Source organism: Mastigoproctus giganteus, chromosome 11 (assembly GCF_048544385.1).
Source record: "Mastigoproctus giganteus isolate SK-2022 chromosome 11, ASM4854438v1, whole genome shotgun sequence".
In the NCBI taxonomy this organism is placed as follows: domain Eukaryota; kingdom Metazoa; phylum Arthropoda; class Arachnida; order Uropygi; family Thelyphonidae; genus Mastigoproctus; species Mastigoproctus giganteus.
In genome coordinates, this window is record NC_143585.1 from 14435640 (window position 1) to 14459093 (window position 23454).

Consider the following 23454-nt stretch of genomic DNA (forward strand, 5'->3'; position numbering starts at 1 on the left):
AATCTTTCTAAAATTCAAATTTTACCTTAATAATGGTTGCTACTACAAGATTCACTTACAATACAAAGTCCAAGGATATCATGACCCAGACAGAAATCACTGCAGGCATTTCTAGTGTTAGTCATGAGGTCGTTATTTGTATACCCTGCAGCATGTATTCTAAGGCTGGTTTAGTGGACAAACCTAGCTCAATCGATGATTCCTTTCACCTGATGATTCACATCACTGTAGACTGCATTACATGCAACATCATAGCTATTTTCCAAATGTACAGATAATCTGTGTGCATGCACATGGGAAGAATGTCAAAGTTACCAAGGGGTAGGTGGAGATATGCTAATTCTCAGAATCAAAATAAACTGTAAACAGACAACAATAAAAAAAAAAAAAAAAAAAAGGTGACCCAAGCACTCATTCATCATGCAGTTTAAAAACATGAAATCATGTATTTAGTAGATATTTTTAAAAAAATTTATTTTTGAAAATGAATTTTTACATGTGAAGATGATATATGTACACTGACTGTACAGTGATAAACCGGAACTGATGATATGAACTTCATCCTAAAAAAAAAAAAATACATTATTGTATAATGGAAAAATTATACATATGATTATTTCAAGAACGCTAGCACAATCCTATTAATAAAATATTCAGTATCTTAAATCTAGGCATATTTTCACACTTAGAAAATGGACCACTCAATTTAGCCTACAGAATTTAGCCTTGATTTCATTTCAGATTTTCTTAACTTCCTGGAAAGAGGACCACATGATGATCTATATATCAACAGGCTGAGAATGGACTGGTACGGAATAACCTGAAAAGGATAATCCCACAAGACATAGTCACATACAGATGACCCCTGCTTAATGCTGATAATTCGTTCCCAAAAAACAGAGTGCTAAGCCAGCACCATATTCCTGTAATGCAACATATGTATTTGTGAGTCGTGGTCTATTTCTTAATCAATAATAAATGGTAACAAAAAGATGCGCAAATGTTGGTCAAAATATTTAATATTAAAAATTTGTACATAAAATATTCTCCACTACATATGTATATAATCATGTGGCAAGTAACTACATTACATATCGAAATTAAACTTGAAATGCCAATTACAATCATGAATTTATGAATCAGATGGCCCTGGGCTGCTGAGTTTTCGTAACTTTGGTTGATTTTGGGTTGTACTTTGGCCATCTTTCTAGTAAAATAAAGGGGTTTTAGTTTACTAAAATCAATAAAGTCAACTGATCCTTCACCACTTTGAAGCCTGGAATGTTTTTTTTCTTCTTTTGATATGAAACTTCTTTTAGGCATTCGTAAAAAAGTCATTTCATCTATGTTAAAAACTTGTTGAGAAGTTTAACACCACTCTTCAATAATTTTTAGAAGTTCTTTTTTGAAAGTTTCGGCTCCTTCTTGCTCTGTACTTGCAGCTTCTCCCTGGATTTTAAATCTATCTTACCAGCCCTTACTAGCTTTAAATGGTTCCACATTTTTTTTTTTTTTTTTTTAAAGGTGAGCTTTCTTCAGATCATTATATAGGCTAATTGCTTTTTCTTTAATAATATTTAACTTAATGTAATTGTGCATTGGATATTATCTTCAATAAAATTATTTAGAAGTCTCTCCATTTCAATTATAATAGCTGGCCTAGTTGCTTGCAGTGGAACAGTTGTCTTTACCGCTGCTAAAATTAATTCTTTTTTTTTTATAATTGTTCTTACAGTTGAACCTGCCAGTCCTAGATTATTGCACACATCCACTTGTCACTGAACGGAATTGATTTGCTTCAAAACGTATAATTTAATTTTCAAATTCAGTATTTTTCTTACCTTAGTAGGCTTTGTACCGCATCCAGACGCTGTTCCTTTTTAATTCTTATCTGCCATTATTCATCTTCGAAAATGTAACTGTGTTGCATTAATTATGATACAATGTTCGAGTAAACTGTCTATTACAAACAAGGTCTAACAACTGTAGATAGTGATGACTAAGACTTTAGATAAATGCATATTTTTTTTTTTTTTTTTTTTTTTTATGTTTATACTCCGGGACGACCAAACGGTCAGAGGAGTTCACAAGATAGACAGAATACATGAAACAGCTATAATGCAAATATTACAAGCAATATACTTGATCATTTTTTAAAATGTTGATCTGGAACTATGTAATAAGTCACCATAGTGCAATTAAATTAGCATGGGCGAAAATTTCACCGAGTGTGGAAAAATTTCGGAAGTCAGCGTGGGAAACTTTGCTATTCATTTTCAAGCTATAGACTACATCAGATGAAATGTTTTCGTTAAACATGCCAAAAATTCAATCTGTACGCTGGTAAAAGAGCGACATAGTGAGTTGTGACCGTGTTAGAGTGAGATATGGGTTATAATATAAGAACAGCATTATAGCAAATCAACGTAGAGCAAACTGCGTTATAACGAGGGCCTGCTGTACATTTAATGGATGGTCAGTCGGACAACTGATATACGATATTCCTGGGTAAACCCTAGCATTTCTAATATCAATGTTCCCAATTAATAGTTTGATGGGGTGAAATTTCATCCATGATATTTGGACTCTTTCCTCAATGAAGAAAAGAATGTCTTGAGGAGCTTTCTCTGTTTGCTGATTCTGATACCAGGATGGGACTTTTTGGTAAGATGCCAGGTGCCCATCATGATGACAGTGGAACAGAGCAAAAAATTTACACACAACAAACACTACACACACATGACCGATTATGGCGCAAGCCTCATCACAAGAAGTATAAAAGCGGCTAATGGGGGAACCGTTGGCTCCGCAACAACTACACTTAAATACATAACACTAATTCTTAAAACAATGTTATGCATGAATGGTAAGTGTTTGTTCATTATTCCTCATTTGTCTTTTCTACTTTTCTTTTTGAAACAATTTATTTGGTATATATTTCACAAAAATTATAATCTTGAGAAATTCAAGTTCATCAAGTACTATAACTTCCATAATTATAATAATACAGTCAATCCTCGTATAACATGTGTTTACACTACACGAATTCGATCATACATGATTTATAAATAGGGGAACGATATCTTATATAACACGAACCGAATTCGCTTATGCACGATTCGCCTTTGTGTTTACAAGACATGGCAGTCGAACGCGGAATCACGCCAACTGAACGCAACACAACAAGAATGAAGAAAATATTCTGAAAATATATTTATGTTTTTTATATCAGTGAAGGGGAAATGCATTTCACCATAATAATGTAAAAACCCGCACAATTTCAGCTATCGGTATTATCACAAATGCAATTAGATCGAGTTTACTACCAGTTTATAACAGATTTCACTAGCAGAAACACAACTGGAAATTGTTTTTATTGTTTTATGGTAGTAACCCCAGAAATGTTCTTTAGTAAAATGTGAGCTAGTGAGGTGTTCATAGTTTGTGTGTCTGCCTTTACGGTGTTGTTTATTCAGTTGTTACACACGCGCAGCTTTGTTTATGTGTATCAAGCGTGCCTCCTCATTTTGTAATTGTGCTTTATTACCTAAAAATGAGTAAAATACTTGAAAGGTGTGAAAAGGAAGCGTCCTGGTGAAGACACTGCAGATTCAGATAGAAAAATAAAAGCAATATCGATAAACAGAGGTGGACTGGGTGAAAAATTCCTACCCGGGAAAATTTGCAGCGGCCTCCTACTAGCGTTTATGACCAAAATCACACCAGCCTCCGGCCCACCGGTGTTTCCCTGGTAAGGCTTATGGCCAGTCCGCCTCTGTCGATAGAGAAAAATTATGACATTGTGAAACGCTTTGAGCGAAATGAAAGACCATGTGCTATTGCACATGCCACAGGCCTAAATGAGGCAAAGCCAAGAATTACAAAGAATGCAGAGAAAATAAAAACAACTTTCATAGCAGGAACAACTCAAAGTGTAATTAAAATCCATTAAATTAAGACACAAAGAATTGGAAGAGATGGAACGGCTGTCATCTGTTTGGATAGAAAATCAAACAAAAAACAAGTCTGCTTACGATAGAAGCAAAAGCAATAGCAATATTTTATTACGTAATAGTCGTAATAAAATACGTAAGTATTTTATTACGATTATTTATTGTGTTTGGTAATGTTTTGGTTACAAATGTGTGTTCAATGTTGGATGGTCGGCACCTAACCCTATTTTTCCCTAGGACCTGTTGTTTATATTGCACGATTTTGCATTGCATGAGGGTTTCTAGGAACACAACTATCGTGCTATACGAGGACTGACTGTAATTAACTACGGGGCTTCGCCCCTGCTCGCTTCTTTTGATAAAATAAAATTAAATTAAGAAGCTTTCGACTCTGTGTGTTTCTTCCTCAGCTATGAATACATAAATATGTTACTATACCTATATAATATCGGTGTAGATACACCATAGACACCATACCTATATAATATCGGTGTAGATACAGAAAAACTACGATCATAGTGTAAAAGGCATCATTCCATCTGTATCTCATATTGTGCTCATCCTTCATGAGTTACCATGTATTGTACTACCTCGAATAAGTAATGCTTCACTAATAGAGAAGACTATTGTCACTTATTCTCGGTAGGCACCACCACCACCCAGATGGTACTGTTTGAAATGGCTTTTTCTTGCAGAATGTCAGTTATTGGTTGATTCAACTATTGCTCATCTCAGATGTCCAAATTATTCGCTGTATGATTCCTTTCGCCTCAAAGGTGGTACTTGTGCATATGTCCATTCTGATATTCCCTGTCAGAGACTTGGCAATTTGGAATCTCCTCTCTTTGATCTTCTCTGGCTTAAAATCTCTCTACATCATTGTGTCAAATTCATCTGTTGCCTCTACTGTTCTCCCAACTCCACTAATCACTTGGAGCTCTTTGACTTCCAATCTTTGCAACTTGACTTAATCCAGTCAAACTTTCCTAACAGTGAAGTAATTTTCCTTGGTGATTTTAATGTTCACAACTCCAGCTGACTTCCGTTTTCTAGTCACACCGACCCAGCAGGTCGAGATGCTGAGGTTTTCGCAATTACTAATGACCTTGCACAGATTGTTCATTTACCTACTAGAATACGGGACAATCCTAATCATACAGCCAATACGCTTGTTCTTTTCCTCACAAATAACCCTTCTAAGTACACGGTCGAAGTGAGAGGTCCTTTAGGCACTTCAAGATCACAACTTGGTGATTGCCTCTTCTCCAATGGAACCTTTATCTCATGTCTATTCCGAACCTCGTGTTGTTTGGCATTACAAGAATGCAAAATGGGATGACCTGCGAGACTTCTTTTCTTCTTTTCCTTGGTCGGATTACTGTTTCAAAACTTCTGATGTCAATGTTTGCTCAGATCGTGTCAGTGAAATTATTCTTGCAGGAATGGAATCCTTTATCCCACACTCGACTTTCCAATAAATGTGCTAAGGCTGTTCAAGAGAAGAATGTTGCATATCATTATTGGCTTGTTTCTAATTCTTCAGTTTCATTTTCTGCCTACACCAAAGCTCGCAACAATTGTAAAGCAGTATCAGTCCAAACTAGAATTTTAACAGGCTAAGAATAGAAAACTTGCTTCTTGCACTAATGGTAGCCGAGCATTCTGGTCTCTTGCCAAAGCTATTGGCCGCAACTTTTGCCCATCTCTGCTCCCACCTCTGTCCAAACCAGATGGTTCTGTTGTCACTTCAGCCAAGGATAAAGCTGACCTGCTAGCATCCCATTTTTCTTCCAGCACATGTATTAATGATCTTGGTAAAACACCTCCCACCATTCCCAACATGCTCTATTCAATGCCTCCTGTGGTCTTCCGTCAAAAGGATATCAGAAGGATTTTGATGAATCTTGATGCTAAGAAAGCTCCAGGTCCTGATGGTATTTCTCCACTTGTTCTCAAAACTTGTGCTCCTGAACTTACTCCTATTCTTTGCCGCCTTTTTTCATTTTCTTATTACAAAGGTGTTTTTCCTTCTGCTTGGAAATTTGCTCATATCCAGCAAGTTCCTAAAAAGGGTGACAAATCCCTCCCATCCAATTATTGTCCCATTGCAATTACTTCTACTCTTTCTAAAGTAATGGAGAAATCAATTAACCGCCAACTCTTAAACAACCTAGAAACCTTCCGTCTGATCAACAATCGCCAATATGGATTCCTTCGGTGTCGATCCACTGGTGATATTCTGGCTTATGTTACTCATTTATGGACTAATTCAATGGAAAGGTTCGGTGAAACACAAGTAGTTGCTCTTGACATCTCAAAGGCTTTTGATCGTATTTGGCATAAAGGTCTTCTAAACAAGCTTCCATCTTATGTTTTGCCAACTGTTTTTAGTAATTGGTTATCCAGTTTTTTTCTCTGATCGCTCACTGAGGGTGGCAGTAGATGGCTCTCTGTCTTCTAACTTCTCTACTAATGCCGGTGTCCCCCAAGGTTCAGTTCTTTCCCCCACTCTTTTCCTCTTGTATATTAATGACATTCTTCCATTGACTGGAAATCCTATCCATAGTTTTGCCAATGATAGCACATTGCATTCCACTTTCCATTTTGAGAAACCTTGTCCTGCTCAATCAGCTTCAACTTCTCGAAAATCTGCTACCAGTTCCTTATATGCCGATCTTCAGGTAATTCTCCAGTGGGGCAATGACAACTTAGTTGATTTCAACCCTTCTAAAACTCAGTCTTGTCTTATATCTCGCAAAAAGGATTCTTCTGCTCCTAAGCTAATCTTTCGTGACACTCTGATTTCTAGGCAAAATGATATATCTCTTTTGGGGATTACCCTGACTTCTAATCTCTCTTGGCACAAGCACATTACAAATATTGCTTCCTCTGAATCTAAAAAACTTGGTTTTCTCTTTCGTTCTCTGCGTTACTTTTCTTCCAAACTGCTGCTCACTCTGTATAAATCACAAATCCGCCCTGCCATGGAATATTGTTCCTACATCTGGGTGGTGCCCCCAAAACTTCTCTCAGGCTTCTTGATTCCATTCAGAAGAGGGCAATTAGGTTAATTAATGATCCTTCTCTAACAGAGTCTCTCCACTCACTTTCTCATAGACGTACTGTTTCTGCTGCATGCCTCTTCTACAGATACTTCCCTGGGCACTGTTCTTCTGAATTGGCTTCTATAATTCCCGCTCACTCTTTCAAAACAGTCCGAACACGTGCCGCCACCAGCCAACATCCATTTACTGTCCAACTTCAAACCCACAGAACCAACTTTTCATCTTCCTCATTTATTCATTCAACTGCTGTTTTCTGGAACAACCTTCCTTCATACGTATTTCCTGAAAATTGCAATCTACAGAAGTTCAAGTCCAATGTCAACAAATATCTTCTTTCGTCTTCTCAACCTCCAACCCAAGCACGGTATTAAGTACTATAGGTTCTAATACACCTCTCGTGTTTGGAGTTCACATAAAAAAAAAAAAAAAAAAAATACGGGACTGAGTCAAAAGCTTTGATGAAATCTAAATAAACAATGTCGAAATTATTTCCTAAATCCAGCTCATGAGTGAACCTTTCAAAAGAGTGAATCAGATTTGTTAAACATGATTTTCCCTTTACAAAACCATGCTGAGTATCCTTGAGAATTTCAATTCTATCCAAATGATCCTGAATTCAACCCTTGATCACTGCCTCCATGATTTTCCCTACCACTGAAGTCAGACTGACAGGTCAATGTTTGTTTGTTTGTTTGGTTTTTATTGGCACATTAGCACCTAGGGCTATAATGCGCCAAACTCAGGTGATATATAAAAAATTTAACTTTTCATTGACCTAATTACTTAGGTCACCATGTCAGTATATAAAATATCAAAGGTATAAAATGTAGAAAAAATAAATCGATAAAGAAATAACAATAACATGTAAATATTAAATACAAGTAAAAACCTTTATTGATTTAAAATAACTAAAAATAGCAGACACATTGTCATTGTCAGATAAAATCTGACTGAGTGTATATGGCTGAGCCAGATGATTAAAAGCGGTAAAACGGATATTGCTAAAATCTGGACAATCAATTAAAATGTGTCTAAAAGTTAAAATTGTGCCACAGGACTCACACATAGGAGGGTCATCAGCCCTCACTGACAGGTCGATAATTTCCCACTTCACTCTTAGAACCACCCTTATGTATGGGAGATACATTGGCACTTTTCCAATTCAACGGAATCTCCCCAGAGTCTAGTGATGCTTGCATAAGTAGCCTCGATGGTTCTATGCACTCATTTGCCGCCTCCCTTAAGATTATAGGGTATATTCCATAAACTCCAGGAGCCTTACTGGCTTGTAGGCTCGAAATTTTTTTCATTAAATAATCTTGCAAAATTTCAATATCATTAATTACATATTTTTCAACTTCGCTCCCACAATTTCCCATTGCAACAAAAGGTTTTTCTTCTGTAAATATCGATGCAAAATAACTGTCGAGTTCATCTGCAATGGCAGCTGGTGTATTTAATACTATCCCCTTTCCCTCATATAAAGGTCTGATCTGGTTTGTCCTGCTCTTCTTAGCATTTATATATGTGAAAAATTCCTTAGCCCTCTCTTTGCTCTGTTTGCTAGCGATTTCTCATAAACTGCCTTTGCCTGTCGAACCGTTTCTGTGTCTCTATTACAGATCATCTTGTAGCTGTTATACGCTTCAGTACTTTTTATTGCTCTGTAACTTTTCCATGCCATCTTTTTCTGCTCAAGTAATGTGTCAACTTCGCTATTCATCCAACTTGGAACCCTCCTCGTGGAGTATTTTTTTAATGGTAAATACGCATTCAAGGCATCTGATTAATGTTTTAAAAGCATACCACAGTTCAATTGTATTCAGTCTCTGTGTGATATCTACTCAGTTAGTAGAGGCTATGTAGCACCTTAAGGCATCGTAATTTCCTTTTCTGAAATTATAACTCATTCCTTTGCCTTTTACTACTGCTACCTCTTTCTTCATCATCCACTGTAGAACTCCATGATCACTTCCTGCTACTGGTTCCTCTACTGTCAGCCCTGTTATGTCATCTGATTCATGGTTGATGATGAGGTCTAGGATATTCTTTTCTCTAGTACTTTCCCTGACATGTTGATACAAATAACAGTCATCTAGTTGATTTAAAAATTTTGTTCCCCATGTCACGTTTCGTTCCCATCTTCTCCAATCAATTAGAGGCAAATTGAAATTACCCATAATAAGACATTGACACTTACTTGCCCATTCCATTTGCACGTAGAGGCTTTCATCATAATCTTCACAATCACCTGGTCTGTAGATTACTCCTACTCGCATTATACCTTTGTTTCCAACTATCTCACACAATACAGATTCTATACTAGCACGTGAAACGTCTGAATCCGGGTAAGCTACCGTCGCACACAGGCTGCTTCTGATAAGAAGCATTACCCCACCACCTTCTATCTACCCTATCCTTCCTAAATACATTATACAAGCCGTACTGAAACTCATCACCCGCTATTTCCAGGTGGCACCACGTTTCTGTAAGCCCTATTATGTCTGCGTTACTTGTTTTAACCAGCAGTTTGAATTCGCTCATTTTACTGACGACACTTCTAACATTACTATATAAAACAATTAAGACTTACTGTTCTTGTATAATTTAACAACCCTAACAGAACCTTTGAAGTTTTTTAGGCTCTCTTCCCTGGCATTAGCTACCCACTCACTTGAAAGGTTTCTGCCCCCAGAACATCTAGATAATATGTCCAGTTCGGGAAACAGATAAGAACTCTTGAGGTATGTGCAAGAGTTACTTTGACTAATATTATCAGATAAACGCGTTTCAGTATTAACCACATCCCCCCTAACTAGCAGTTTCCCTGAGTCTTTAAGGTATCCTCAATAATACTGGCAAAGACTTTTGCAACACCTTTTTGTTTAAGTGTATCCCATCTCGACAAAACATATTCCTTCTACCTACAAGTGTAGGCCAAACTGATAGAAATTTCCACCCAAAAGCCTTGCAGAGTCCTTCAAGTCTTGAGTTAATCCACAAGGCTTTTAACATATAATCCCTCCTATTGTGTCTGGGCAGAATTGCAGACACACAGACATTGTGGCCTAGCTCGCGGCATTTCCTCAGCATGGTCCTGTATTTTTCCAACAAATTGTCAGATCGTGTACATTTAATGTCATTAGTCCCCACATGATAATAATATTCTCTTTACCCCCCTTAGAATCTGACAATCTGTTGGTGACATCATTAATAGTTGCTCCCGGCAAACATATCCTGGTTCTACTCCACCTATCCTTATTACAAAAAATATTCTCCATTTCCCTGACAATAGAGTCTTCTAATAAAACAAAGTCCTTTTGAACCAGAGTAGTTTGCACTTGGTTTTTCTGTTTTGAGGCCCAAATCGGGAGTGCATCACTTGGTAGATTGCCGGAGTCTTGAATCCCCCACGAGCTTCCAGATTCATTATTCTCGAGGGCAACCACCTGTTTTTCAGTGACCCAAATTGTTCCATCAGTGCACCAAATTGTAATTTAAGATCGGGTGCACTCCTTACATTGATCACAAAGAAAATAAATCCCAGGTGCGCTATGATTAGTCACCAGGTTGACCTTGCTAAACATTCCACAGGTTCTCCAATGGATTAAATCATGATTCACACGTAAATCGCCACTGGCTATTTCTGTGTGAGTCACGATATCCTGTGACGTGTTTAAGGCAGATCTCGTAATTACCATTATTACCATTATAAAATTAGCTAAATATCAATGAAAATTAACTTTAAAAAATGATATCTATAATATTATAAAAATCAAGCTGTTACAGGAAAACCTATAACAAAATAATCCAACAATATAATAAATAAAATATTTAAAAGCAATAATCAATAGTAATCCATTCCACTAAACTGAAGAGCCCTGACGAAGCGTGTCCGCTCACCTTGAATGCCAACACTTGAATGAGTGTTGGCATTCGAGGTATTCCCATTATTCCCCTGATTTATCTGTGCTTGATTACTTGTTCCTTCAAATTAAATACACTGTTGAAAGGACAATGGTTTGGTGACACAGAGCAGTACTTCCTAAACTTTATTTCAGATATGAACCACAAAAAATATTCAATTATGCATGGAAATATATTAATTATTATATTTTAAACACATTGATATGTACTAATACTTAATATCATAGGGAGTATACATTAGGTTATCACAGCTGCATTTCTCTATCACTGGTTAATGGGATTGTTGCCTATTACAAAAAAAAAAAAAAAAAGTTTTAATGCCCTCAACAACAGTCACCCAAACTTGTGGTCCACAGACCAGTTTGGAAAACAATGGTCTACAGGACATTAAAAAAAAAAAAAAAAAAAAAAAAAGTGACAGAGGAATTCTCAAGTGTGTAGCTGCTCAAGGCAATTTTTAAGAATGTTCAGAGCTTTTTGCTTCTTAATATCTGGTTTTGTTTAAACTGATTCAGCCAGAAACTTAATTGTCAGTTATGTTCAGTTCTAAGAAATTCCTTAAAGTCCAATATCAAAAAGATAAAAGGATATCTTAGATTCAAATTATAGTAAAACAAACCTATTATAAAGTATATTCAGTCATTACTGGCACGCACACTACATAAAAACATACCAAACTAGATGAACAGTTTTCATGCTCCTGTATCAACTGCACCCACAGACAAGAGCAAGTTCTTGGAGGTATACTGAACTAAGTGGAGTGACACAGACTTTGTGGGGAATGATCCAAGAAGCTCTGGAGATGTATGACTTTCAGTGCTGCAATTAGAAAATTATTCTATTAATTAATTTTAGCTAAAATTAACAATATTGCATTAAAATCATGTTTAATCTCTGAAGTTCTTTTTGGGGATATAATTTGCTATTTAATACTTATAATACAGGGGGGAAAAAAAAGACTTTTCTCTTTATTGCATTATAACTCCAAGAGTAACCTTTGTAACTAAGCATTGATTGCTCCTGCTATCACTGATGCTATCATCTGGATGTCACTTCAGAACACTTGAGTGTGATAAAAAATGCTCAGTGTCTGAGTAATCAAAAAAATTTTGATTATAGTTGCAAAATTTTACCCTAGCTATGGAATTAAATCTGTTTCTTTTTATTTCCTTTATTTTTTTTGTGCATAAAACTGCTATTAATCATGGAATAGCTGCACAAAAGGAACACATACACACGCACAAACATTTTCATAATTGTATATACATTTAAAAGAGAGATTTTTCACAATGTTATAACTGTTGAATTCAAACATGGCCATTTTAATATCTTTTAACTTGGCTCGGCAAAGTAGTACTGAAAACGAGAGAAAAAAGCTCCTGAAGCAGCGTCACAGTTAACCACTTCTGTATAGTGATTTAATTTCAGTGAACAAAAATTATATTTCATTCCTCATAACAAAGGCAAAATTTTGCAACTATAACTAAACATATATTTTTAAAGCTCTCTTACCTTCACTTTCTATCCCTCTCTCAGCTGCTCAATAGTATTGTCAAAATGGTGACCAGCTTGCATAACTGTAATTAGCATTAGTAATTCAGTACTATGTTATAAAGTTTAATGAATGAGTGGCAGAGCTAGAACAGAGAAATGCCACTCTTTTTTGCAGTGATAGAGGTATTAAACAGTGAATAAAACTAGGGATAGTCTCTCTTCAGAAGGTATGAACAATGAACATTACAAACAACACACAGGATTTGCTTTCATGTACAGCCCACATATAATGAACTGTACGACTATTATGGTGGCAAAATTATTATGTGCGATAAATTGAAAAGATTTCATATACCTTGCTGAGAATTCCTCAAGAAGAATTGTTAATTTTTTAAATACTTCAATGAAAAAGCATTTTTTTTTTCTTTGAAGCACATTGTTTCATTCTCTCTCTCTCTCTCTCTCTCTCTCTCTCTCTCTCTCTCAAATTGAGCATATATACGTTATATGTGGTCACTAGATGTATAGCACACTGAGAGGTGCCTCCGTAGCCAGGTGGGCAGGAGCAGCAGCAGTGCGTGCACACGCTTCTTGATTAGACCGGGGTTCGAGCCCATAACCACCAAATATGGAGGATGCGGAAAGGTCAGGGAATGACCACCGTATATCCCCGGAGCAATATGGCCTTAGTTGCTAATGCTCCAAATAACAAAAAAAAAAAAAAAAGCACACTGAGAAACGCTTTGTATTGTTAGTGATCATTTTTAGCATTAGTTTTTAGCGTTAGTTAGCATTTTTTTGAAGTGTAAACAAAAGTGGACTATATGTGCACCCATTACATGAGTTAGAGTTATGTGAATTTTCCATGATTCCTCACATGCTGCTTGGAAAACTGAACAGAAATGCAAAATATAAAGATGTCATGTACTGTATAACAATGCTATATGACAGGGCAGCCAACAAGTCCATCACGGCTTTAATTTCGGCGGTCGATCATGACGAATTTTAAATATACAGGGTGTATCAAAAATATTGGTACAAACGTTTAGGGGAGGTAGGTAACATCTAAAGGAATGTGAATCGCATAGGAACCCATAACCGGAAACGTCACAGGAAAGTAGTAGCAGAGGCACAAGAAGCAGAAATGACACAAGACAGTAATTAGTGGCAAACATTTATTTGACATAATATTAACAATGGAGTACGAGATGGGTGCATTTCATGATGTTACAACAGATGCTCGAAGGTTCCACCATGAGACACGATGCATGCATGACACCGAAACAGCATGGATTGGCGGACAAGGTCGAACACACCTGGAGTTTCTTTGACAATAGCAGCAGTGCAAACGAGTCTCGCCACGAGATCCATTTCCGTCTCCACAGGCGATTCATACACGATAGATTTGAGGGGCCCCCACAGAAAGAAATCAAGGCTCGATAAATCAGGTGAGCGTGGGGGCCAGGCAAAGGGTCCACCATGGCCAATCCATCGACGCCCAAAACACCTGTTCAAATGGTCACGAACACCTTCCATAATGGGCAGGCACCCCGTCATGTTGAAACGAAATGTTGCATCTCACATTTGCTGGAACATCGTCAAGTAACTCTGGTAGAACTTGTTCAAGAAAGATCCAGTATTTAGCGGAGTTCATGTGGAATGGTAACAGGTATGGGCCGACTAAGCAGTCACTGACCATACCTGCCCACACATTTATTGCGAAGCGATGTTGTGCCACATGGGACGCACACCGTGTGGGTTGTCGTGAGCATTGTGCTGATTGAATAAGCCTTCCTGAGTGAAATAAGCCTCATCCGTGACCAAAACATAGGTTGGAAAATTCAAGTCTTGAACACTTTCTTGGAGAAACCACTGTGCAAAAGCCACACGTGCAGGATGATCTTGGGAGAGCAGTAACTGAACCCATTGGAGATGAAAGGGGTGTAAGGAATCGTCGTGCTAGACATGCTGTACACTGCATGTGGACATGTGTTTTTGTAAGGGGCGGCTCCTAGAACGTTAGTTCAACTCCGCCTCGTATCTCTGTGAAGATCAGTATCTCTACAAATGGGCCAGATATGTGTGTGACGTCGGTTTGTGTGTATTATGTGTGTGTTCTGTTGTTCTGTTCTGGCCACTTGGCTACCCAGAAGCATCAGTCACCTGGACAGATGATTCTGGGTACTCGTCCACACCACGGGAAGGTAGGCCAGTCTCAGCTAAACACGTACTGTCTCAATACGAGACTCTGATCCACCTGATGTTGCCAAAAGGTGGGCCAGATTCCTCTAGGGGCCCCTCCAGAGGGGGGGGGGGAGAGAGAGAGAGAGAGAGAGAGAAAAAAATATATATATATATATACACACACATTTAGATTTTCCCGTGGTGCAAAAGAAAGAAAAAAAAAAAAAAGAAAGTGACAGCAACCCTGCCTGAAGAACGCAAAAAAAAAAAAAAATAAAATAAATAAATAATAAATATAATAAATAAATAAATGAATAAAAAATAAAAAAGGGGGGTAGGGAAGAGAGAGAGATGGTGTTTTCCTTCCTGAACACAGGCCGCAGAAACAAGCTCCACAGCCCATGTAGCAGGATGGGGGGGGGTGAAATACATGGTTGGTTTCAGTTCACTGCTGGGTCCTCGATGTTTGCCACTGGAGGCCTGTTAATCCTTCGTCTGCGTTTAAAGACTTCAGCTGAGTAGGTTTGCAGTGCAGGAAGGTTGTTAGGGTTCTGTAGGAAGAGCTCTAGATGCTCGCCAGAGATCTGTGTACAGCTGACAAGGTTGTGTCTCAGATCAGCATACGTAATGCACTCGAACAGTACATGCCACCAGTTCTCTTTGGCTCCACAATGGCAGAGATCTGTTGGGTGGAGACCCAGATGGTGTAATTTTTCATTCATGGATCCGTGTCCGGTAATTAGGTATGATGTTTGTAGTGAAGGGGTGAACCAAGACTGTACAGATCTAGTAGCAGTGTAGGTTACATCAGGTAGGAATCTTTTTGTGACAATGCCCAGTGTTGAATTATGCCATCGAGTTTGCCAAATGTTGAAGAGCTCGTTGTAGCAATGCGTCATCTCAGCCTTGGGGTCAGCATCCAGATTAACCTCAATGTCGAAGATCCTTGTTGGGATATTTCTCGTAATTAGGAAGCACAACCCTCGGAAGATGTGTAGAACGTGTAGAACGGTCTCCACTCAGGAGTGGAGACCGTTCTACACACTCGGCAGATTGCCATTAGCAACGAGACACTCCTAAGGCAGAGGCAACGGCACGTGTGCTGGTAGTAGGATTATTCTGGAAGGCATTCAACATACTTTCTTCCACGGTGGGAGTTCGCATCAAACGTGATCTGCCCGCACTACTCCTGTTACCTCTAAATGACCAATAATCGCACAAATTTTGATGCACACGTGCAAACAAACGGTGGTCCGGTACATGTCTGTCTGGGAAGTGTTCTCCATAAATTCGTTGAGTGGCTTGTCCATTGCCCTCTGCTAATCCAAACACTAGGTGTATGTCTGCCAGCTCACAGTTCAAATATCGATGCATGCTCTTTGTGCGGAGACTACTGCTTGAATGAGTAAACCAGAAATTTTCCCTCTTGCGAACTGATGAACAGCGCCGTGTACCGACTTACAGTGACGTTTCCGGTTATGGGTTCCTATGCGATTCACATTCCTTCAGATACCTCCTCTAAATGTTTGTACCAATATTTTTGAGACACCATGTATATATATATATATATATATATATATATATATATATATATATATATATATATTATTTGTATTGACATTTCTAAGTGTGGGTAGTTCCGCCCATATTCCATGTCTGGCTGTTCAGCTAGTGGGAGGTGAAGTTAGGTAACTGCTTAGGGCAGCAATAGACACTCCTGCCCTTGTATTGCAACTAACAGCTCAGAGTGTTGAAAAGATTTAAGAGGAAGGTAGCAAATAGTAGTAGTAGTGGCATGTGATGCAAGAAAGCAAGTGTATGAGCTTACGCAGCATCAGCAAAAAGAAAAAAAAAAAAACACACCATTCCCTCCAGTTCCTCCTTAAATTTATTGAACCTATCAACTTCCACGACAGATGGAAGTTTGTTCCAGCAATTAACCACCCGCTGGCAAATCTTCTGCACATCGATTCTACATCTGTCTCTTCTTAATTTGAATTTATGCCCCCTTAAGTTTGTAATCTGAAGAAGTGGAAGAATCCCATCAGAATTCAGCGTGCTCAACCCATTCAAGGCCTTATACACCTCAATCAGATCACCGTCTGATTGGGGGTGTATAAGTCTCCTAGTCTCCATCCACTGCAATTTGTACAACTTAAGCCTTTCCTGGTAAGAGGATCCCTTCATTCCCCTCACCAATCTTGTTGCCCTTCTCTGTACATGCTCACGCAAATCCACATCTTTCCAAAAATGAGGCCTCCAGACCTGTACGCAGTACTCAAGGCGTGGCCTTACCATTGCCTTATACAGAGGGACAAACACATTTTCCTTGCTAGCAAAATTTCTATATATCACTGACAAAACCCATGACCTGCCCTGGCAGCCTGTCTGCATTGCTCAGAAAACTTCATACCACCTTAAGTGTAGTTACCACACAGTTGGTACGTTTATCTGGGGTTACTTCTACCCATATACAGTATTTTGTATTTTTCAAGGTTAAACTTCAGTTGCCACTTCTTAGCCCATCTGCCCAAATTTTCTAGATCCTGTTGCAGTAGCACACTGCCTTTACTGTCATTAACAACCCTGCCAACCTTTGTATCATCTGCAAACTTTGACACTAAGCCTGATATACCTTCATCAATATCATTGCTAAAAATACAAAACAACAGTGGACCCAACACTGAACCCTGTTGGACACCACTAATAACATTAGTCCACGAAGAGCAGCACCCATTGATTACCACCCTCTGTCTTCTCCCACTCAACCATCCTTTTATCCATTGTAGCAACTTACTCTTAATACCATTCTGCTCCAATTTGTACAATAGTCTTCCATGTGCAACAGTGTTAAAAGCTTTCCTGAAATCCAAATATATGATATCAAAATTATTTTTTGCATCCAGTTCCTTTGTAACCACATCATAATATCCTATCAAATTTGTGAGACAAGACTTTCCCTTAACAAACCCATGCTGTCTGAATTTTTGCTGCAGTCTTGTCTAGATGATCCTGCAATGCATCTTTAACCAGTGACTCCATTATTTTACCCAGAACAGAAGTTAAACTAACTGGTCTGTAATTACTCGTGTCACCCTTCAATCCCCCTTTGTGAATTGGGGATACATTTGCACATTTCCAGTCCATGGGGACCTCCCCTGAGTCGAAGGATGCTCTCATAATTATGGCTAAGGGTTTGCTTAGTTGCTCTGCCGCCTCCTTTAATATAACCGGATAGATCCCATCCACCCCAGGTGCCTTTCTTAATTTTAACTTCAACAATTTCTCCTCCACTTTGCTATCAGTTATTACAAAATCATTAAGCACCCTGCTACAATTTGATAACCTTCTGCCATTTTCAAACCTTAATAACTCCTCATGTGTGAATGTGGATACAAACTACTCATTCAGTTTGTTTGCTATCTGAGCAGGATCATCAACAGTCGAACCATCGATATCAAGTGGTCCAATCAAATTCATCCCCTTCCTTTTAGAGTTTATATAAGTAAAGAAATCCTTGCTGTTTTTCTTAGCATCCTTTGCCAAAGATTTCTCGTAATCTGCCTTCGCCTGCCTAACCTACTTTGTGACCTGATTACAGACCAGCTTATATCTACCATAGGCTTCTGAGTCGCTTGATAATTTATATGCATTTTTCTTCTCTGTCACGAGTCTCATTAGTTCATTTGATAACCATTTAGGCCTAAACCTTGAACAATATTTCTTAATAGGTATGAAACTTTTAGTAGCTTCCACGATTAATTCCTTGAATGCTTCCTACTTAGAATTTACTGTTGGTAACATCTTCAATTCATCCCACTGTACAGAATTTAAAAACTGTCTGAGACCACTGTACTCACCTTTACGGAAGCAAAAACTCTTTCCTTTACCCTCGATGGTAATTATATCTTTAAGTAAATCCCACATCAGAACACTGATGTGGGATTTACTTAAAGATATAATTATCCTCATCCTTTACCTGCAAATTCTTAATACACGAATGATCACTGCTGATAACCAGATCAAGAGTATTACCCCTCTCTGGTTGCCTCTCGAACATTCTGCTGCAGAAAACAATCATCCAATAAATCCACAAAAGTCTTACTAGTGTGTGAGTGACCAACCGACAAGTTCCAGTCAATATCTGGGAAGTTAAAATCCCCCCATTATAAGACATTCTGATTTACTAGCCCACTCTATTTCTCTGTACAACTGTTCATTGTACTCACTCGAGTCATTAGGACTATAACTTTATACTATATTGATGATGGTATATCAAGCTTAAGAGCAGTGCAGACGAGCTGCAAGAGTAGCTCATGGAGTATTGTCAATGATATACAGGAATTTTTCCAGCAGGAATAAGGAGGTGATTATTCCCTTGTATAAGGCAATGGTCAGGCCACACCTAGAGTACTGTATACAGGTCTGGAGGCCTCATTTCACGAAGGATGTAGAGCTGCTGGAACGAGTACAGAGAAGGGTAACAAGATTAGTGAATGGAACAAAGGGGTGCTCTTACGAAGAAAGGCTTAAGTTTTGCAAATTACAATGTCTGGAGACTAGGCACCAGCGAGGTGATCTGATAGAGGTGTATAAAGCCTTGAATGGTTTAAGCATGCTCAATGCTGATGGGATTCTTCCTCTAGCTCAGAAAAATCACCTGAGAGGGCATAAATTCAAATTGAGGAAAGACAGATGTAGGATAGACGTGCGGAAATTTGCCTTTAGCCAGCGGGTGGTTGGTTGGTGGAACAGACTTCCATCCCTTGTAGTGGAGGTTGATAGCCTAAATAAGTTTAAGGCTCAGCTGGACAGGTATTTTGAATGAACAGAGGGGTGAAGTGGAAGTGGGTTTTTTTTTTTTTTTGGCTGATGCTGCATAAGCTTGCTTTCTTGCATCAAATGCCTCTACTAATGCTAATACTCTTATTTTTGCTTTCACAGTGCTTATATCACACCAAACTGAATCAACAGTACACTGTTCATCTATATCAAATGGATGCACTTCTTTTGATTTTGTTTTTCTTAATAAACAGCATGACACTTCCTCCCTTCCTATCCTTTCTGTACATATTGTAATCCCCAAATTCCAATTCTGCATTCCTAATATCAGTGTGAAACCGTGTCTCTGATATCCTAATATCTGCATTCAAATTCATCAAATTTATTTACTATACTTCTAGCATTGGTATACGTGCAAGCATACATGCACCTATTCCTATTTACCCTGACACATCCCATATACTCACCTGTTTTACGACTGCCATCAGTCCCTGAAACCCCCAGCACCCCTCACTCCAGGTCGCTACTTATTTTAATAGAAGTTGTGCAAAAATCACCTTCACCTCTGCCTACGGCTACTTTTAACCTTTTAGTCTGTGAATCCCCCCAAGATAGCAGTTTTCCGATCCACCTAACACTGCCTCGATAGCATCAGCAAATATTCTTGCACCCTTTCTATTTAAGTGTATCCCATCCCTGTAGAAGTCCCTTCTGTTAACAAGCACAGACCACGCTGAAAAAAATTCTATCCCTTGAGCCTTGCACATTCCCTCCAGGGCCGAACTGATTGACAAAGTTCTCATCACGTACTCCCTCCTATCGTGTCCGGGCAGAATTGCAGACACTTTCAATTTAACCCTAACTCATGACTTTTTTGCAACATTGACCTGTACTTGTTAAGTAAATCTGCAGATCTCCTACTCTTAATGTCATTGGTGCCAACGTGTACAATATCATCACCTTTTGTGCCCTTAAAAGGTGATATATGCTTTACAACGTCATCAACTTTTGCCCCTGGCAGACATACCCTGATCCTGTTCCATCTATCCTTTTTACACAATATATTTCCCGTCTCCCTGACAATAGTCACCAACAATAACTAGTTCCTTTGGGACCAGCGCATTCTGCCTTGGAGATTGCCACTGTGTTGCCTGATGCCCGGGAGCGAGCTCTGGCATTGAGTTGGGCAGCTGAGAGCTTGACGGCCCCTCATATTAATTTCTTCGAGGGCATCTACCCTACACCTCAAGCTATCATAGACGCCCAGTAGAACGCTGAGTTAATGCCTAATTTCTAGACACCCTCTGCACCTGGCACAAACAAAGACATCCTCCTTGGCTAGATCATGTTCTGTTCAGAGAGTTCGGCAAATATTTCACAAGTTTCACATTTTTTTAGGCTGTGATGTGTGGAGAATCGCCCCCCCCTCAGTTCTCCCCCAAGTCACAGCATTCCTGCCACTGTGTGTCCGTTGCTTTGCTGCTCTAGTCTGGGGCACGATATTTTAAATTAATAAGATCAATAAATTTAATTAATTAATTGTCAATACTAAGCTATCTAATAGAATCCTAAATGCAATGATGTGTATTACGCTATATAATTATACATTAGAGCTACCTAGTTACCACAATTAAAAAAATTTAATTTCCTACCAGTCTATACAAAAACAATTGCTGCAAGATTCGAATGAAATAACGGTTTTACGTATATTAAGTAGTGATCTACAAAAACTCTTTATCTCAATTAAAAATATCCAGCGTAACTATAACTAAGACTACGTATAAAGTACAATATAAAATAACAATTAGGTAAATAAAAAGGCAAACACTTCGCTTTTCGGAGCCTGTAATTCACAGCTGTAATTTTTAAAGAGAATCAGCACCCTCCCAAATAGAATATGATTGTAGAAATTACAGTTGGTGCTCAGGGAATCCAGGTTTGCAAGTTCCCATCCGTATTAGTAACGGCCCTGGATTAGGTAGGTATTCGCAATTTGGAAAGAGTTATCTTTGTCTCTTTGTGTATCCAAAAATTTTTTATGTCTACTCTTAATTTTGAAATGACCATCAACTATTAACAATAATAACCTCACTAGCCTTAAGAGCTCAATTTTTTGCAATTTTAAAATATTAACCATCAATTTTATGTTCTGAATAGTATTTACCATAATAGCCTCACTAGCATTAAGAACTCAATTTTTATTAAAATCTAAAATTTAAAATATTCACTATAAAACTAAAGTTCTGATTAGTTTTATAATAACAGACTTACTAGCTTTAATAACTCTATTTTTTATTTTTTATACAATTTACTATCAAACTAACATTCTGAATAGTTTTATATTCCTAGATTTACTAGCTTTAAGAATTTAATTTTTTAAAAATTTTAATTTTACAATATTAACCATCAAATTTGCGTTCTGAATAGTCTTACTAGCCTTAAGGATTCAATTTTTATATATGTTAAATTTAAAGTTTAAAATATTAACCATCATACTTACTTTCTGAGTAGTTTTACAATTAAATAGATTTCTCTAATCTATTTACAGCAATTCCTTTAGACAAACTCAAAATAGTATTTAACACATTCTTTAGAGAACATGAGGAAAAATTAAAAATAAAAGACAACCAATGGGCAGTTTATACAGAGTTCTGCCTATTCAATAATTATATACATGATGACAAATACATGTATAAACAAGTAATAGGTGTCCCAATGGGATCAAAATTCTCAGTTCTGGCAGCGAACCTTTTCCTACACCACTTCGAAAAGGAATACAACAAAAAGAATTATAACAAAATTAAGACATACAGATACACTGACATGATTTCCTTTGACAGCAACTTAGAAGAGGTTAAAAAGGATATCTATCCTAATGATCTAACCTTAACAAAAACAAACAGAGATAACACTAAGGAACATTTCTAGACCTAAATATTAATACAGTGGATTCTGGTTATTTGGGCCACCGGTTAATTGGGGCAACCGTTTATTTGGGGCAAATCTTAAAAAACAGAAACCAATCGAGAAAATAGCCAGGGTTTACTTCGCTTAATTGGGACAGCATGCCGTTCAATCGGGGCAGGAGACCACAGCACTGGAGATTACCCTACGATTGTCTCCGATGGCACCACGTGGTTCGGTCAAAATTCTGGAGGTCACAACCATAAAACAATAAAAACAATTAGCAGTCACCTGTGTATTGGGCTTTTCTGTTAGTGAAATCTATCATAAACAGACAGTAAACTCGATCTTACTGAATTTGCGATAATACCGACAGCTGGAATTCTGTGGGTTATTATGGCGAAATGTGTTTACACTTCCATGAAATCTTCAATCAAATAAAAAAATTAATTTTCAGATCTTCTCTTCATTCCTATTTTTAAAGCTTTGTAACTCGTTACTCCGTTCCCACTTGCGCGTGCGTATCGTGTTACTTGCAATTTGTGTGTGTGCCGTGTTTTTTGTTATTGATTGCTAATCTTTTTACTGTTTTAACCCCCACCCACAAATGTCAGTGAACAGAAATGTCAACTAGTTCGTATGTACATATTACAGTACGTATTAATTATTCCAATTATCACGTATATTCTTCCGCTTTTCACATATTTTTTTAATTGGTAAGGTAATAAAGGGTAAATTTGTGCTTAATATATCTTTGCTTTTATAGCCTGTGGATAATATTCCTCCTATTTTCACTAATTAGAATCGCTGTGTAATAGAATTAAAATTCAATTCACAAACATGATCACAATGACCGGCGCTTACTGCACATCGTATAGTGAACAGTACTTTACTATGTTGAGTTCGTAGTAATGTGATTTGATTGTACTGTGAACCAATTGTAAAAAAAAAAAAGGGGGGGGTACATTGTATTTTTAACTATTTACGTGAAACTTCAGATAATTGGGGCAACCGCTTAATCGGGCCAAAATGCACTAGTCCTGACGTGTCCCAAATAACCGGAATGGACTGTATTAAGGTGGTTAACCAGATAGAACTAGGAATTTACGATAAAAGACAAGAATATAATTTCGAAACAATACACC

The 23454-nt window shown here is 37.9% G+C and overlaps 1 protein-coding gene across 2 annotated transcripts in view; it reads right to left on the reverse strand.

The window, feature by feature from the left end:
* Positions 1 to 464: 464 nt before the first annotated feature.
* LOC150077731 (TAF5-like RNA polymerase II p300/CBP-associated factor-associated factor 65 kDa subunit 5L) overlaps positions 465 to 23454 on the reverse strand; it is a 157697-nt gene continuing 134707 nt past the window's right edge. For both annotated transcript variants that reach the window (XM_090384735.1, XM_090384734.1), the window contains exons 14-15: positions 11619 to 11764; positions 465 to 563 (exon numbers count right to left, since the gene is read on the reverse strand). In XM_090384735.1, coding sequence (XP_090240861.1) covers positions 11638 to 11764 — 127 coding nt within the window. In that variant the 3' untranslated portion in view covers positions 465 to 563; positions 11619 to 11637. The remainder of the gene's footprint in view (positions 564 to 11618; positions 11765 to 23454) is intronic.